The 16,304-nt window shown below is 49.6% G+C and overlaps 1 protein-coding gene across 1 annotated transcript in view; it reads right to left on the bottom strand.

The window, feature by feature from the left end:
- Window positions 1-16,304, bottom strand: part of LOC138527088 (tumor necrosis factor alpha-induced protein 2-like) — a 55,051-nt gene that overhangs the window by 32,900 nt on the left and 5,847 nt on the right. The window contains exons 2-3 of the mRNA XM_069638117.1: window positions 4,696-4,815; window positions 1,982-2,633 (exon numbers count right to left, since the gene is read on the bottom strand). Coding sequence (XP_069494218.1) covers window positions 1,982-2,633; window positions 4,696-4,815 — 772 coding nt within the window. The remainder of the gene's footprint in view (window positions 1-1,981; window positions 2,634-4,695; window positions 4,816-16,304) is intronic.

Raw genomic sequence — 16,304 nt, 5'->3', positions numbered from 1 at the left:
ATATATGCTGTGGAGCATGAACTAGGCATAAGGTACTGCAGTGGTGACAACCTAGGAGTAAAATCACAGTGGGGAGCATATATGCTGTGGAGCATGAACTAGGCATAAGGTACTGCAGTGGTGACAACCTAGGAGTAAAATCACAGTGGGGAGCATATATGCTGTGGAGCATGAACTAGGCATAAGGTACTGCAGTGGTGACAACCTAGGAGTAAAATCACAGTGGGGAGCATGCATGTTGTGGAGCATGAACTAGGCATAAGGAACTGCAGTGGTGACAACCTAGGAGTAAAATCACAGTGGGGAGCATATATGCTGTGGAGCATGAACTAGGCATAAGGTACTGCAGTGGTGACAACCTAGGAGTAAAATCACAGTGGGGAGCATATATGCTGTGGAGCATGAACTAGGCATAAGGTACTGCAGTGGTGACAACCTAGGAGTAAAATCACAGTGGGGAGCATATATGCTGTGGAGCATGAACTAGGCATAAGGTATTGCAGTAGTGACAACCTAGGAGTAAAATCACAGTGGGGAGCATATATGCTGTGGAGCATGAACTAGGCATAAGGTACTGCAGTGGTGACAACCTAGGAGTAAAATCACAGTGGGGAGCATATATGCTGTGGAGCATGAACTAGGCATAAGGTACTGCAGTGGTGACAACCTAGGAGTAAAATCACAGTGGGGAGCATATATGCTGTGGAGCATGAACTAGGCATAAGGTACTGCAGTGGTGACAACCTAGGAGTAAAATCACAGTGGGGAGCATGCATGTTGTGGAGCATGAACTAGGCATAAGGAACTGCAGTGGTGACAACTTAGGAGTAAAATCACAGTGGGGAGCATATATGCTGTGGAGCATGAACTAGGCATAAGGTACTGCAGTGGTGACAACCTAGGAGTAAAATCACAGTGGGGAGCATATATGCTGTGGAGCATGAACTAGGCATAAGGTACTGCAGTGGTGACAACCTAGGAGTAAAATCACAGTGGGGAGCATATATGCTGTGGAGCATGAACTAGGCATAAGGCACTGCAGTAGTGACAACCTAGGAGTAAAATCACAGTGGGGAGCATATATGCTGTGGAGCATGAACTAGGCATAAGGTACTGCAGTGGTGACAACCTAGGAGTAAAATCACAGTGGGGAGCATATATGCTGTGGAGCATGAACTAGGCATAAGGTACTGCAGTGGTGACAACCTAGGAGTAAAATCACAGTGGGGAGCATATATGCTGTGGAGCATGAACTAGGCATAAGGCACTGCAGTGGTGACAACCTAGGAGTAAAATCACAGTGGGGAGCATCTATGCTGTGGAGCATGAACTAGGCATAAGGCACTGCAGTGGTGACAATCTAGGAGTAAAATCACAGTGGGGAGCATATATGCTGTGGAGCATGAACTAGGCATAAGGCACTGCAGTGGTGACAACCTAGGAGTAAAATCACAGTGGGGAGCATATATGCTGTGGAGCATGAACTAGGCATAAGGTACCGCAGTGGGGCACATCCTAGGAGAAAATAAACAGTGGGGCACAACCTAGGAGTAAAATCACAGTGAAGAGCATACATGCTATGGGGCACACTCTAGGAGTAAGATCACCGTGGGGCAAGACCTAGGTGTCAAATCATAGAGGGAAGCATAAATGCAGTGGGGCACAATCTAGGAGTAAAATGATAGTGGGCCACACTCTAGGAATAAAATGTAAGGTGGCCAAAACCTAGACGTAAAAGTACAGCGGGGGACAATCTGGGAGTAAAATCACAGTGGGAAGCCTGAACACAGTGGGGCACAACTCCCCTGGGAGTAAAACAAAAGTGGAGCACAACCTAAAACACTTGGAAAAACAGCAGTTGCACTGAATTTTGACAATGAACTCCTGTTTCGAAACATCTACAAATGCATCTGTCAACTCTAAGGGATGTGGGATTTCAGCAATGGATTTTTGTGTAGAGAAACAAATCTTAGGCTCTTACTTTGGATAAATGTAGTACAGCCACACCAGGAGATGGCGCCGGTCCTTTTCTCCCATGTCGAAGTCGGTGGCCGTGATCAGCTGTGCAGAGACATAGTCATGATAGTTCTTTGCGTAGACAGTGCAGACCTCAAATATCTCTGGGTACACCATCTTGAGTTGGTTAACAACCAGCACTAAGTCCGACTTCATGGTCTTGCCCATATGGTCCAACTGTTTAGAAAATGTTGAGCCCTTTGGGTCGCCGGGACTCTGTGGGAGCGCGCTCATCCTTTTATCAACCGACTGCTTCACAAGTTTGACCCATTTTTGCTTCCATTTCCTGGGTCTTGTTTTTAGCTCAGCCTTCCCCATTATATACTTCTCATCCTCGTACACTTGCTCTGCCAGCGCTTTCACGGCCTCTGCCAACTCCGACATCTCCAAAGATTCGTTCACGTTTGGACTCGACATCGTCTCTATACATTTTCGGATTATTTCTGCGATTTCGACTCCCAGATCGTTGAAGAGCGATATGACTTTTTCCTGCTTTTTGCTTATTTCCTCATCGTTTGCGCTGTTGTGGCGTCCATATGCCTCGCGCTCCAAAATAATTAGGGCTTGGCTGGCCCTGTGGAATTTTCTCAAATAGATGAGGTCCTGGACTTTCTCGGCTGAAAATAGAAAAGTAAATTTTAATCTTTATGAAATCACATAATTTTCTTTTAATTTCAAATGAAGAATGGGCTACTTAGCGGTTACTTGATGGTGTAAAGGTTACAACAAATCAAACTAAGAAAAGCACCTACAATGTGATGCATCAGTTCCATAGAGGACTTCTCAACTCAACCCAACAATTGGACCACATCATTTCGATGCCCCCAGAAAATATCACCGACCTGGCGAATCCTCCAGGGATCAGATGAGGTGAAACACCCGGAAACAAGATCCCTGTGTGTTTTAGTGCCTCCACAACATGTTGATGGGCACTCCCTGCACTCAGAGTAGAAGTTACCATTAAATCCCTCAGACTTCTGCCCGCCTCTCCTCTCGATCTCGGAAGCAGTTGAAATCCCAGTCGGTTTGAACGGACAATCTTCTGCATCGAAACGAGGGAGTTAATGGTAACTTCTACTCTGAGGGTCGCCTATTAAAAAATATAGGACATGATTCTTCAAACATTTTAAGATAAACCGATATGGTCTTGTTGAATGCGAGAACCGGGAGACCGGGGCTCAGATCACTGCCCTCTAGCATGATCACACGCTGCGATCCACAGGAAGTTCAATGTCCCATCCTGCGGTTAACTTCCTTCTTTTCCTTAGTGTGGAGTGCTTTGGGCCAGCTCCACAATAACAAAGCGCATTCAAAAGAGGTCCACCCTGGATTTCGTAACATGGAACCTTATTAGCAAAAGAAGGCATTGACAAGAAATATTCCCAATGCTGAAATGCATTTTTCATGATATCTATAGTTCTGGTTAACTGCCATGTACAAATTGACTGCATAATTCCTATTGCTCTTTGCAGGCTGCCATCACAATCCTCCCGTCACATGCCAAGGTTAATAGGCGTCACCAACATTTAGCAACCAGTTTCTTGCCCTTGTGCAATCCAGCAGGCACAGCTCTTGGCAAAGGCAACATGTGCCGGTAAATAGCTCGGGAATCTTTTTTTCGGATTTGTTAGATATCATATCACATGTCCCCATGACGTATTATTTTGCACCACTAATCTGGGTGTGTATTTTTTTGTAGAGAAAAGCTACTGTAATTGATTACAAAATATTTTTTTTATTTTAAAAATCTATTTGTGTTATTCAAAGAAGCATAAAAAATAATTGAAAAATCCCTTTTTAAAATTTAACGTGTTTACAGTATGTCATAAATATTTACTGACAACCAGAACCCAATGCTAAACCGGGAAAATTGAAGAATAGCCTTTTAATGAATTCCTTATTACCGTCTAACAGTGACATTGCTACTCACCTGTAGCTACAGAATGACGTCACTATTAGAACTGTAATAACTTATTGCATTTGGGTGTGTGACATCACAAGGCCTGCTGCGAGAGACAGCACAGAGCAAATTTCCAGCTTCCACTGGAGCACTACGCTAGATCTGTAACTCGCTTTTCATTTACTTTTCTTTTAATGACTGCCGGAGTTGTTTATGGTAGAATGTGTCTCGCTAGCCATCAATGATTGAATTATGTTTTTTTATCATCCAGTTAAATAATTAATCTTTTATAGTGCACTTAATACCATAGCTCTCAACTCACCCGCTTTTGGCGTGTGTCGCCCGCTTTGCAAGCTGCTGAATCACCCGCCAAGTCCCTCATACGCCAATTTACTTTAATGGGCGCTCACCCGCCAAAAAGAAAATCAGGTGTTTGCACCCGCCTTGGTGACACAAAAGGTTGGGGGCCATGTAATACTGGAGATCAGTCTCTAAGCGCGGGACCGGCATTCATACCTGTGTTGCTCTGCGTTATCTTGCTTCCAAGACAAAGGCGTTGCCCCTGAGATATCTGCTCGTGGGCACCCCCTAAACCCCCGCTCTTGATATATGTCAAAACAGAGAGTCCTGGAGTAGCATTACAGCGCCCGCTTGACCTACCCAGACTCTGACGTTTTGGGCGGGTGCACTTTGGTACGGCCAATATATGACTATGACAATGAAACGAGGTCAGTGGCAATATTTACGAGATATCGAAGATACAATTCGATTAGCTTTACCGGTGATGGGCCCCGCTGGCTCCTCGATGATAACGATTTCTGGAAGACACTCCGGGCTCCCGGCACAGAAGAGTTTCAGTAGGCGTTTCTCCAGTCTTTTCTTTAAACTCTTGTTGGGCTCTGCATAGTAAAGAAGCACAATTCCTTGTCAAAAGAAGCCTGAAAGTTGGCCAGACCCACAAATCGACATCTACTGGTTACGCAGAAGATCAAACACAAACACAATGAAATGTCATACTTAGCATTAAAATACACACAAACACACACAGCCACTGTTTGAAAAAACGCTTATCAATTTGTTTTAAAAAAAACTATAACTTAATTTTGAAAAATGTTGCTCTGACAGTTTATACCCAAATGGGATGTTTCCAGCGGAGTAACTTTGCTGAAAATGTTGGGGGGCGGAAGGAGTATGTCATCTAAAGTAAAGGGGCCTCTGCCAAATGAGGGGGGGGGGACAGAATGGTGTTCCACAAAATTTGGGGGAGACAAACACCCTTGTCCCCCTCTAAGATTACACCCATGGATGTTTCCTCTAAATGTAAAATCTACTTAACAGTTCTCTAATTTTGGATGCTATTGAGGACATTTTTCTAAATACTGTTCTGAGAATTTCTCATTTATTTTGTATTAATGTACCCGCTAGTGCCAATGCTATCGTGTTTGTGTCCGAAAATACTGCTACCTTCACCAATACATGTACATTTGTGAGGATGAGTAGAGCTAGATCGACCTTTGAGACCTAAGCGACGGGATCCCACTGAGTGAGGAACAGTTCCGGGCCAGGCTTTGCGAAAGGCCTTCTGCACAGAGTTCAAATTAAAATATAGCTTAATGAAAGGCTTGGGCCTATTTGACCTAAAACATTTGACTTAATCACATTTGATCTAATTTGTTTGACCTTGTGTTCTGTCTAAAATGCGGGGGAAACCCCCTGCAATCCCCCCCACTTCCCCTCAAACTAATATATACCCTTACACACCATATATATATATATACATATATATATATATATTTATTTAAATTTGACCAAAGAAAAAACAATGTTTTAGGTCAAATGTTTTTAGGTCAATTAAGCTAATACCTTCTGAAAAACAAGAGCTGAGGCCTCGAGAGCCTAGAAGCCATGCTTTTCTCCCTCGTCACAGTTTTTTTCTTCCATTTTTCATGGTAGGGTATTTCATTTCAACCTCCTCATATGGCAGCTTCTACTATTGTGCGAATTTCCGCAGTTGTGCCAAAATTGACGAAGTCAGTGAAATGTGTCCACAATTTGCGAATTTCTCAGCTGAGCGAATTTCATCTGGTTCACCTTTCCCTAGGTCTATCCAGAATTTCATGACAGAGTGGGGCAGCACGGTGGCAACACAGAATGGCAGGTTAGATCAAAGGGGAGGCGGGCTATGCCCCTCAGGCTACACCCAGCCAATGCCACTGCCTTTCAGAACCCATGTGCCACGCTGCCCTTCAGAGGGTACAGCGCCAGATGGGTCCCTTTTACTGAAAGCTGTGTGTTATGGAGGCTTAGCGCTGTGCATCGCGTCCCAGTCACAGTGTCCTTAGGCTACCCAGTCCATGGGGAGCTGAGGACGGTGGGTTGGGAAAGTGGTCCAAACAAACCAAGTTAGCACTTATTATGTTAAGTTGTGTAATGTTTTTTAAGGTTTTTTTAAACATGTTTTTTTTATTCAACAAATACAGACAAGCTTCACCATGTCATTCCAGTGATACAGGCATATATCAATTCAGGCGTTCCCCCGAGGGGAGGGTTGTCGTTCCACCCCACTCCCAGCAGATCAACCTCCTCCCACAGCAATCCCTGCCCACCGATCTGCATGTTCTGCATCGTGTCAAGTTACTCTGCTTTTGTACTGTGCCGAATCACCACTGTAGTAGTTTCAAAGCGCTGAATCCTTGCCAGAGGCGTATTTTGCAGCCTCCCTGGGTTGCCAGACCGTAGTCTCTTGGGAAGGATAGCATAAGCAAGGGCGAAGTAATAGAAACGAGTTTGCAAACAAAAGGTATTCGTGTTTTCCTATGCATCGCATACACGCTCGAGGGGCGCGCGTTCAGGGAGGGGCGCGCGTTCAGGGAGTCAGTGTCAGCTCTTCAATTTGGGAGCACACTTTACAAGTAAGCGGCTGTCAGCAGCAGTGTCGCCGCTCAAGTTACACTGAATTATTTATGCGGCTGCCGCGCCGACTTTATATCATATGACAATTCTGTTTTTAGGAGCCCTGTGGCCTGCTAGTGTTTCAGCCCCGCCGTGTCCAGGGGACGAGAGGGCAATAATAATAATAATAATAAGATGATACTTAATTTTTGATAAATTCTTTTTATTGGTTTACAACAGGTAGGACGGGCATACCCATCACTCCAAAACCTGTATACAAACTGCGCAGTGCTGAACAGAGAAAACAAAAACAAGGACACAAAATCAAACACAAAACACAAGAAGATGATACTTATTAATCATGGCAGAAATGGAGTCACTTTTATTTAAATATTTAATCACTTTTATTTAAACATTTAAACGCGAGAGATGATCTCAGCATCAGTTTTCAGACGTCCCGAATCAGTGACGTCTGTGATTGCTCAGCGACCTTTGAGAGTTGGCCCGCTATCACTGACAGCGCCGAGCAGAAAGTGATATGAGATGGTGCTTGGATTGCCTTTACTTCGGAGCACCCAAGTCCGGTCCCACTTGAGAGAAACAGCCACACCAGGTTTTCAGGATAACCGCTGACTACGTAAATAGCCTTCATTTAGGTTGCGTGCGTTCCCGTTAATTTCCACTGGATAGCCTGAAAACATGGTCAGGATTTGGTAACGTGGGACCACCCTGAGAGAACTTTCACCGCCACAGCTAAAATGCACTTGCATTTACATGCATGATTTATTTTCTGAAGCAAATGTATCTCATTGGTTGGGCTGGTGAAGAAGCAGCAACAAAAACGCCAGCGTACGGCATTCAGCACGCGTCCTCTTCTGCGCGTATACTTCCGCACTTTTGTTGGAATGTTTGCATCTGCATATATATAGGATTTACAACACGCAGATAAGGGGTGCATCGACCATTTTTACTGCCTAAAAATGTGCAAATACTCCCCAAAAATAAAAAACAGGGAGTGAAAATACTCCCAACAAAAAATAGGAAACAGACATGTAGAGCCTTGCACCCCTGCTTTCACTCTCAGAGCTCCATGGATATGGTTGGACCAGTAGTGCTTGTAGCGCCACAGGAAGAAACAACTATTATAACTACCTGATCGGAAGAAGTAAATATGCACATTTTAATGTGCACGAATAACTAGGTAAAAACGAATATTATTACAAAAACATTTCCGTTGCCCAGTTAAAACATTTTTACTCGCTTGTAAAATACTTTCTTTGGGAACTAGACGTACATTGTTACTCCTAAAAAATTGTTTTTCTCCGAATTTTAAAAAATAGGGAGCAAAATACTCTCACTTTCAAATCTTATCGGGAGCACTGAGAACACGTGACCCTAACTGGGAACCAATGAAGCTTGGTACATGGGGACACACCTAGGGGGGTTGTAAGTAGGGTGTGCGGCTAGCAGAGGGCCTCGGATGGGAGCAGTGGAAGGTGGGTGCTCCGGAGGAGGGAATGTAGTGTGGAGTGGAGCTATCAGCGAGATGTTCTCTGAAGAGTAGGGTCTGTTAGTGTGGGGGCGGGGCAGTCTTCTCTGCATTGGTAGCCTCTTCCAGAGACTATGTGAGCAGCAGGAAAAAGGCCTTGTCTCTGTTTCTTAGGGTGACCGGACGTCCTGGTTTTCCCGAGACAGCCTGGGGAACTCACCCTCAGTCCCGGGAGTTTTTTCATTTTGCAAACCCCGTCTGGGATTGGAAGGCTGGCTGCTACGGTCCTGGTTTTTGCCGGGACCCGATTTAGAAATCCCGAAATCGGGTCCCAGTATGACTCTTCCTGCACGTAAATGGGGGCATGAATGCTTTTCATGCCCCCATTTCCTCTCACTTCCCCTCCCCGGCGCTCTCCTCCAATGAGAGGAGTGCGCCTGTGAGCACACCCCCTCCACGCCCTCCGCAACAGGCCAGTGACATAGAAGTAGGACTACAGTTGTTGTCGTAGTCCTACTTCTATGTCTATGGCCTGTCTTTTTTTAATCTGGTCAACCTACTGTTTGGTCCCCTCTTGCAGCACTTTCTTTGTAGCCTGCGAGGTTGCGCCTCATGGGGGGCTGAGCAGCTCAAGGACATTCATAGCGCCTGGTCACAGAAAGCAGCAGATGTGCTGGGATCATAGAGCCAAGAAACCTGGATTTCAAGATGACTCACATGCATACAAATGACCTTCCCTGAAACGCAGGATATGTAAATACTGCTACTTCATACAGGGTTATCCTGAAAACCTGAGTGGATTTTAGTATTCGGGGAATCAGCAAGCCTAGGAGGTGGCATTAGCGGGGCCACCACCCTGACATGGGTGCCGGCACATATCGGGGGGGGGGGGGCATGATCTAGTCCAATGGCAGGTGCCCCTCTCAATAATATTCTCAGTTTATTTGGGAGGAGCTGCTTCACGTCCAAGCAAAGCTCCAGTCAGGGAACCAACCAAAAGCACCGCAAGCGCGCAAACAGGCGTGGTGTTTGCTGAGCAGCACCCATCTGCATTATGCCTTCACCACACCCTTACTTTATTTACGGAGCCCCTTGACCCAGCTCCACCGTTCAAATTATAAACAAATAACACCACCCCAGGGATGACACTGAAAGCGTGCACGTGCCCATGTGTCCCTGGCTCTGCGTGTGCCAAGGGCATCAAGTGGTGGGGACAGTGGTGGTCAACTGTTCTAACTAACGTGGGATAATGTAAAAAGAAATAATGAATTTGTAGAAAGTCAAAAATATCTAAATATGGAAAGCCGAAACATGAAAGACCACAACATGGCAAGCTGTGGAAAGATGAACGGTCCATGAGCGGTCCATAGAAGGCCAGCGCCTGGCTATCCATGGAAGGCTATGGAAGACCAACATATAGCTATGCAAGTAAAGCTAGCCCGTGGAAGGCAGCCCATGGCTATCCATGGAAGGCTAGCGCATGGCGGTCCATGGAAGTCCAGCGCATGGCTATACATGGAAGGCCAATGCATAGCTATCCATGGAAGGCCAGCGCATGGCTATGCATGGAAGGCCAATGCATAGCTATCCATGGAAGGCCAGCGCATGGTGGTCCATGGATTGCCAGCACATGGCGGTCCATGGAAGTCCAGCGCATGTCGGTCCATGGAAGGCCAGCGAATGGCTATACATGGAAGGCCAGCGCATGGTGGTCCATGGAATGCCAGCGCATGGCTTTACATGGAAGGCCAATGCATAGCTATCCATGGAAGGCCAGCGCATGGTGGTCCATGGAATGCCAGCACATGGCGGTCCATGGAAGTCCAGCGCATGGCTATACATGGAAGGCTATGGAAGACCAACATATAGCTATGCAAGTAAAGCTAGCCCGTGGAAGGCAGCCCATGGCTATCCATGGAAGGCTAGCGCATGGCGGTCCATGGAAGTCCAGCGCATGGCTATACATGGAAGGCCAATGCATAGCTATCCATGGAAGGCCAGCGCATGGCTATACATGGAAGGCCAATGCATAGCTATCCATGGAAGGCCAGCGCATGGTGGTCCATGGATTGCCAGCACATGGCGTTCCATGGAAGTCCAGCGCATGTCGGTCCATGGAAGGCCAGCGCATGGCTATACATGGAAGGCCAGCGCATGGTGGTCCATGGAATGCCAGCGCATGGCGGTCCATGGAAGGCCAGCACATGGCGGTCCATGGAAGGCCAGCGCCTGGAGGTCCATGGAAGGCCAGCGCCTGGCGGTCCATGGAAGGCCATCGTATGGTTATGCAGGGCTATGGAGGGAAAAATAACCCATTGCTACCTGTGAAAAGCCAGTGCGTGCCTATTGATGTATTTGTATTTCGGAATTTGTATAGCGCATAACCCATAAATAGGAACCGGACAAAAACTGTGCATCTGAGGGCAGGTGATATATCAACAAGGAAGATCACCAAAATAAACTGCTATGTCTTAAACAAACAGATACGTTTTACATTTTTTCCTGAACCCCAGCAGCGATTTAGCTTTGCAGAGTTCATATGGTAGGGCATTCCAGGTCTTAGTGTCATGAACCACCGGACGCGTCCCTTCTGGACTTCGTGGTCCCTGACCCATAGGGGACTGAACTCAGCAGTACTTCCGACATGGCCGCTGAATGTAAAACGCTGTTTGCCAGTCTCCGCATTGTATGCTCTGCGTTCCACAAAGCAGACACGCCCCCGCGGCCCTGTGCATCTCAACGCTACCACTTGCAGTAGTCAGATGTGTGCTGCCGTAGTTCGTACAGCGATTTCCACTGATTCCTGGTTCCCGGTCCCCTAATTTTCCTCCTCCTTCATCCTCCCCTTTTTGTCCTCATCTTGCATTCCTGGATCTCCTTCGCACTCGCCTTCCGAGTGCGCTCCTCGCCATTTCCTAGACTTTTTTACCGGACATCTGAACGCTCCCTGGAGACAGGACACGAACCGCACGCTGGAACCCGTGGACCCACACACAGGGTTATGCAAGACCCGAAATGTGTGAAAGAAGACTTAATCGAAGAACTCGAACAAACAACACAGACAGGTGAGAAGGGGAGAAACCTGTGACACTTAGGCCCTGCGTTGGAAAAGCATCTGTCACCCCAAGTAACAGAGTTTGAGTGAGAAACTACCAGCAATTTTTCCTTGGATGAACGTAAACAACGTTTAGGTTGATAAGCCAAAATGTTTGACCCCAGATATCTCGGGGCTGTACCTTGGATGCATCTAAAAGTCAAAACAGAGGTTTTTTTGTTTTTTTTTAAACTTTGTTTATTGAGGGGAACAATTCACAGCAAGACAGTTTTCATAAACAGTACAGTATAGCATATGTATAATGTCGACAATGGAATATATCTGTGGCAATAAGACAGATATTGTCACCTAAGGCGACGGGGTAGGTGTTACATCGGCATCGGACATTAAATCACATAAATACAAATGTAGTAGCGACCATATATCTTTAGGACGACAGGGTGTCGGGACTGATAAAACAAAGAGTTCCTTGTCATCGTTCACCATACACAAGTCTTTCAGTAAATTGGATCGGGTAGGCCCTGCAGTGGATTTCCAACATTTAAGGATGCAGCGTTTGGCAATAATACATGAGATGTTAAATAGTTTCCTCGTGGTCTCCTTCACCTTCCCAATGTCACCAAGCAGGTATTTTAGGGGGGACAGGGCGGCTGGGATCGCCGTTATCTCCTCAAGGAGCTCAGCCACTTCTCGCCAAAATTTCACGATAACAGGGCACGACCAGTACATATGATATTCCCCAGCATCAGGAGCGCCACATTTCAAACATGTCCCTGTGCAACCCTCCACAAACTTAGCCAGTCTGGCCGGGGAGTAATGTAGCTGGTTTAGTATTTTAAATTGGATCAGTCGGAGTCCAGAGTTCATGGAGACCGATTTGGTGAGTTGACAATATCGGGCCCATCTCACGTCATCGATCTGAGTACCCACATCCTGCTCCCAGGTTTCTCTGATAGTGTTTCGTGAGGGGGAGTGCGATTGCACCAGGGTGTATAGCGACGAGATTCCCTTACCATGACCGTCCATCGTTACCATGGCTCTGATACACTCATGTTCCTGGGGTTCTACCGGGAAAGAAGACCATTTGGCAGCAAAAGCGGTTCTCATACGATAGTATTGAAGACGTTTAAGCTGACCCCCTCCCACCGCCCCCGTGAAATCTACAAGTTCACAAAACGTGCCATCAGGGAACATATCTCGTAACCTGAAGAGTTTATTCGGGTCCCAGGTTCGCTGAAGGGCCCTGTCGAAGGTCGGGGAAACACTGGAGAAGTTCCACAGGGGTATATCTGGGTCATAGGGGACCTCCAGGCCAATCCTTTTATAGACCCTGGACCATGCCCGTGTAGTGACGTATACCGGGTCAAAAGGGCAGTTGGTACTATAGGTGGGGTTCAAAAGGACCGAGCGAATATCATTAGGGCGGACTGCGTGCTTTTACGAGAAGAATGTGTGGGGCTGTGTCCTAAAAAAAACAGAGGGTTTTGAACAACACCCTTTGTTGTATAGGCAGCCAATGAAGTTCTCTCTGAGAATGTGAGATGTGGGAACGTCTGAGCAGGGAGAAAATCAGCCTACTGGCCAAGTTTTGTGCAACCTGTAAGCGCTTCATTTGTTTCTAAGGAATGCCCGTAAGTAATGCATTACAGTAGTCGAGCCTTGAATTTACCAAGGCACCGACCACCATGGGACGATCTTTAGATGGAATCAGAGGTAGCAACAGTTTTAAGAATCTGAGTTGATAATACACAGATTTAACTGTGTTGTTTATCTGGTGAGTGCAACTAAGGTCTGCCTGCCAAGTAACACCGAGGTTTTTAACTTTTGACACAAACGATGTCTGTGTGTCAAAAAGCTAAGGACAAGGCACCTGTAACAGGGTTGTAGCTAGTTTTTTTGTATCCGAACAAAATAATTTGGGTTTTATTTGGATTAAGCTGGAGCTTATTAGCAGCCATCCAGCTCTTCATTTTACTGGCACAAACCAACACTCTCTGTATAGCGTCCGTAGGTTCGGTCAGCCGTACCTAAATCTGTGTGTCATCTGCAAAAGAATGGTAAAATAATAAAAAAATCATCAACAAGGGGCAAATATAAATGTTAAAAAGTAGAGGTGACAAAGATGATCCATGAGGAAGCCAACATGTGGGTAGCCAGTGAAAGCCAGCGCATGGGAACCCTGGAAATGCCAGCACATGGCCACTTGGGGTAGGAGAACACGTGGCCGCCCGTGGTAGGGGAACACGTGGCCACCCGTAGTAGGAGAACACATGGCCACCCGTGGTAGGAGAACACATGGCCACACGGAGCAGAAGAACACATGGCCACCCGGGATAGGAGAACACATGGCCACCCGGGGTAGGAGAACACATGGCCACCCGGGGTAGGAGAACACATGGCCACCCGGGGTAGGAGAACACATGGCCACCCGGGGTAGGAGAACACATGGCCACCCGGGGCAGGGGAACACATGGCCACCCGGGGCAGGGGAACACATGGCCACCCGGGGCAGGGGAACACATGTCCATCCGGGGTAGGAGAACACATAGCCACCCGGGGCAGGGGAACACATGGCCCGCCAGGCTAGGAGAACACATGGCCACCCGGGATAGGAGAACACATGGCCACCCCGGGCAGGAGAACACATGGCCACCCGGGGCAGGAGAACACATGGCCACCCCGGGTAGGAGAACACATGATCACCAGGGCTAGGAGAACACATTGCCACCCCGGGCAGGAGAACACATGGCCACCCGGGGTAGGGGAACACATGGCCACCCGGGGCAGGGGGAACACATGGCCATCCGGGGCAGGGGAACACATGGCCATCCGGGGCAGGGGAACACATGGCCATCCGGGGTAGGGGAACACATGGCCATCCGGGGTAGGGGAACACATGGCCACCCCAGGCAGAAGAGCACGTGGCCACCCGGCATAGGAGAACACATGGCTACCCGGGGCAGGGGAACACATGGCCATCCGGGGCAGGGGAACACATGGCCATCCGGGGCAGGGGAACACATGGCCATCCGGTGCAGGGGAACACATGGCCACCCGGGGCAGGGGAACACCTGGCCATCCGGGGCAGGGGAAAACATGGCCACCCGGGGTAGGGGAACACATGGCCACCCGGGGTAGGGGAACACATGGCCACCCGGTGCAGGGGAACACATGGCCACCCGGGGCAGGTGAACACATGGCTACCCGGGGCAGGAGAACACATGGCCATCCGGGGCAGAAGAACACATGGCCACGCGGGGGAGGAGAACACATGGCCACCTGGGCAGAAGAACACATGGCCACCCGGGGCAGAAGAACACATGGCCACCCGGGGCAGGGGAACAGATGTCTACCCGGGGCAGGGGAACAGATGTCTACCCGGGGCAGGGGAACGCATGGCCACCCGGGGCAGGGGAACACATGGCCATCCGGGGCAGTGGAACACGTGGCCATCCGGGGCAGGGAAACACATGGCCATCCGGGGCAGGGAAACACATGGCCATCCGGGGCAGTGGAACACGGGGCCATCCGGGGCAGGGAAACACATGGCCATCCGGGGCAGGAGAACACATGGCCACCCGGGTAGGAGAACACATGATCACCCGGGGCAGGGGAACACATGGCCATCCGGGGCAGGGGAACACATGGCCACCCGGGGCAGGGGAACACATGGCCAATCGAGGCAGGGGAACACATGGCCACCCGGGGCAGGGGAACACATGGCCAATCGAGGCAGGGGAACACATGGCCACCCGGGGCAGGGGAACACATGGCCATCCGGGGCAGGGGAACACATGGCCACCCGGGGCAGGGGAACACATGGCCACCCGGGGCAGATGAACACATGGCCATCCTTGTAGGAGAACACATGGCCACCCAGGGCAGAAGAACACATGGCCATCCAGCATAGGAAAACACATGGCCACCCGGGGCAGGAGAACACATGGCCACCCGGGGCAGGAGAACACATGGCCACCCGGGACAGGAGAACACATGGCCACCCGGGGCAGGGGAACACATGGCCACCCGGGGCAGGAGAACACATGGCCATCCGGGGCAGGGGAACACATGGCCATCCGGGGCAGGGGAACACATGGCCACCCGGGGCAGGGGAACACGTGGCCATCCGGGGCAGGGGAACACATGGCCATCCGGGGCAGGGGAACACATGGCCATCCGGGGCAGTGGAACACGTGGCCATCCGGGGCAGTGGAACACGTGGCCATCCGGGGCAGGGGAACACGTGGCCATCCGGGGCAGCGGAACACATGGCCATCCGGGGCAGGGGAACACATGGCCACCCCGGGCAGGAGAACACATGGCCACCCCGGGTAGGAGAACACATGATCACCCAGGGCAGGGGAAAACATGGCCATCCGGGGCAGGGGAACACATGGCCACCCGAGGCAGGGGAACACATGGCCATCCGGGGCAGGGGAACACATGGCCACCCGGGGCAGGGGAACACATGGCCATCCGGGGCAGGGGAACACATGGCCACCCGGGGCAGGGGAACACATGGCCACCCGGGGCAGATGAACACATGGCCATCCTTGTAGGAGAACACATGGCCACCCAGGGCAGAAGAACACATGGCCATCCAGCATAGGAGAACACATGGCCACACGGGGCAGGAGAACACATGGCCACCCGGGGCAGGAGAACACATGGCCATCCGGGGCAGGGGAACACATGGCCACCCGGGGCAGGGGAACACATGGCCACCCGGGGCAGGAGAACACATGGCCATCCGGGGCAGGGGAACACATGGCCATCCGGGGCAGGGGAACACATGGCCACCCGGGGCAGGGGAACACATGGCCACCCGGGGCAGAAGAACACATGGCCACCCGGGGCAGGGGAACACATGGCCACCCGGGGCAGGGGAACACATGGCCACCCGGGGCAGGGGAACACATGGCCACCCGGGGCAGGGGAACACATGGCCATCC

Source organism: Ambystoma mexicanum, chromosome 14, assembly GCF_040938575.1.
Source record: "Ambystoma mexicanum isolate Mex_15411 chromosome 14, UKY_AmexF1_1, whole genome shotgun sequence".
NCBI classification, from domain to species: Eukaryota; Metazoa; Chordata; class Amphibia; order Caudata; family Ambystomatidae; genus Ambystoma; species Ambystoma mexicanum.
The sequence above is the reverse complement of the archived record's forward strand: the minus strand, read 5'-3'. Positions and strand labels throughout refer to the sequence as shown.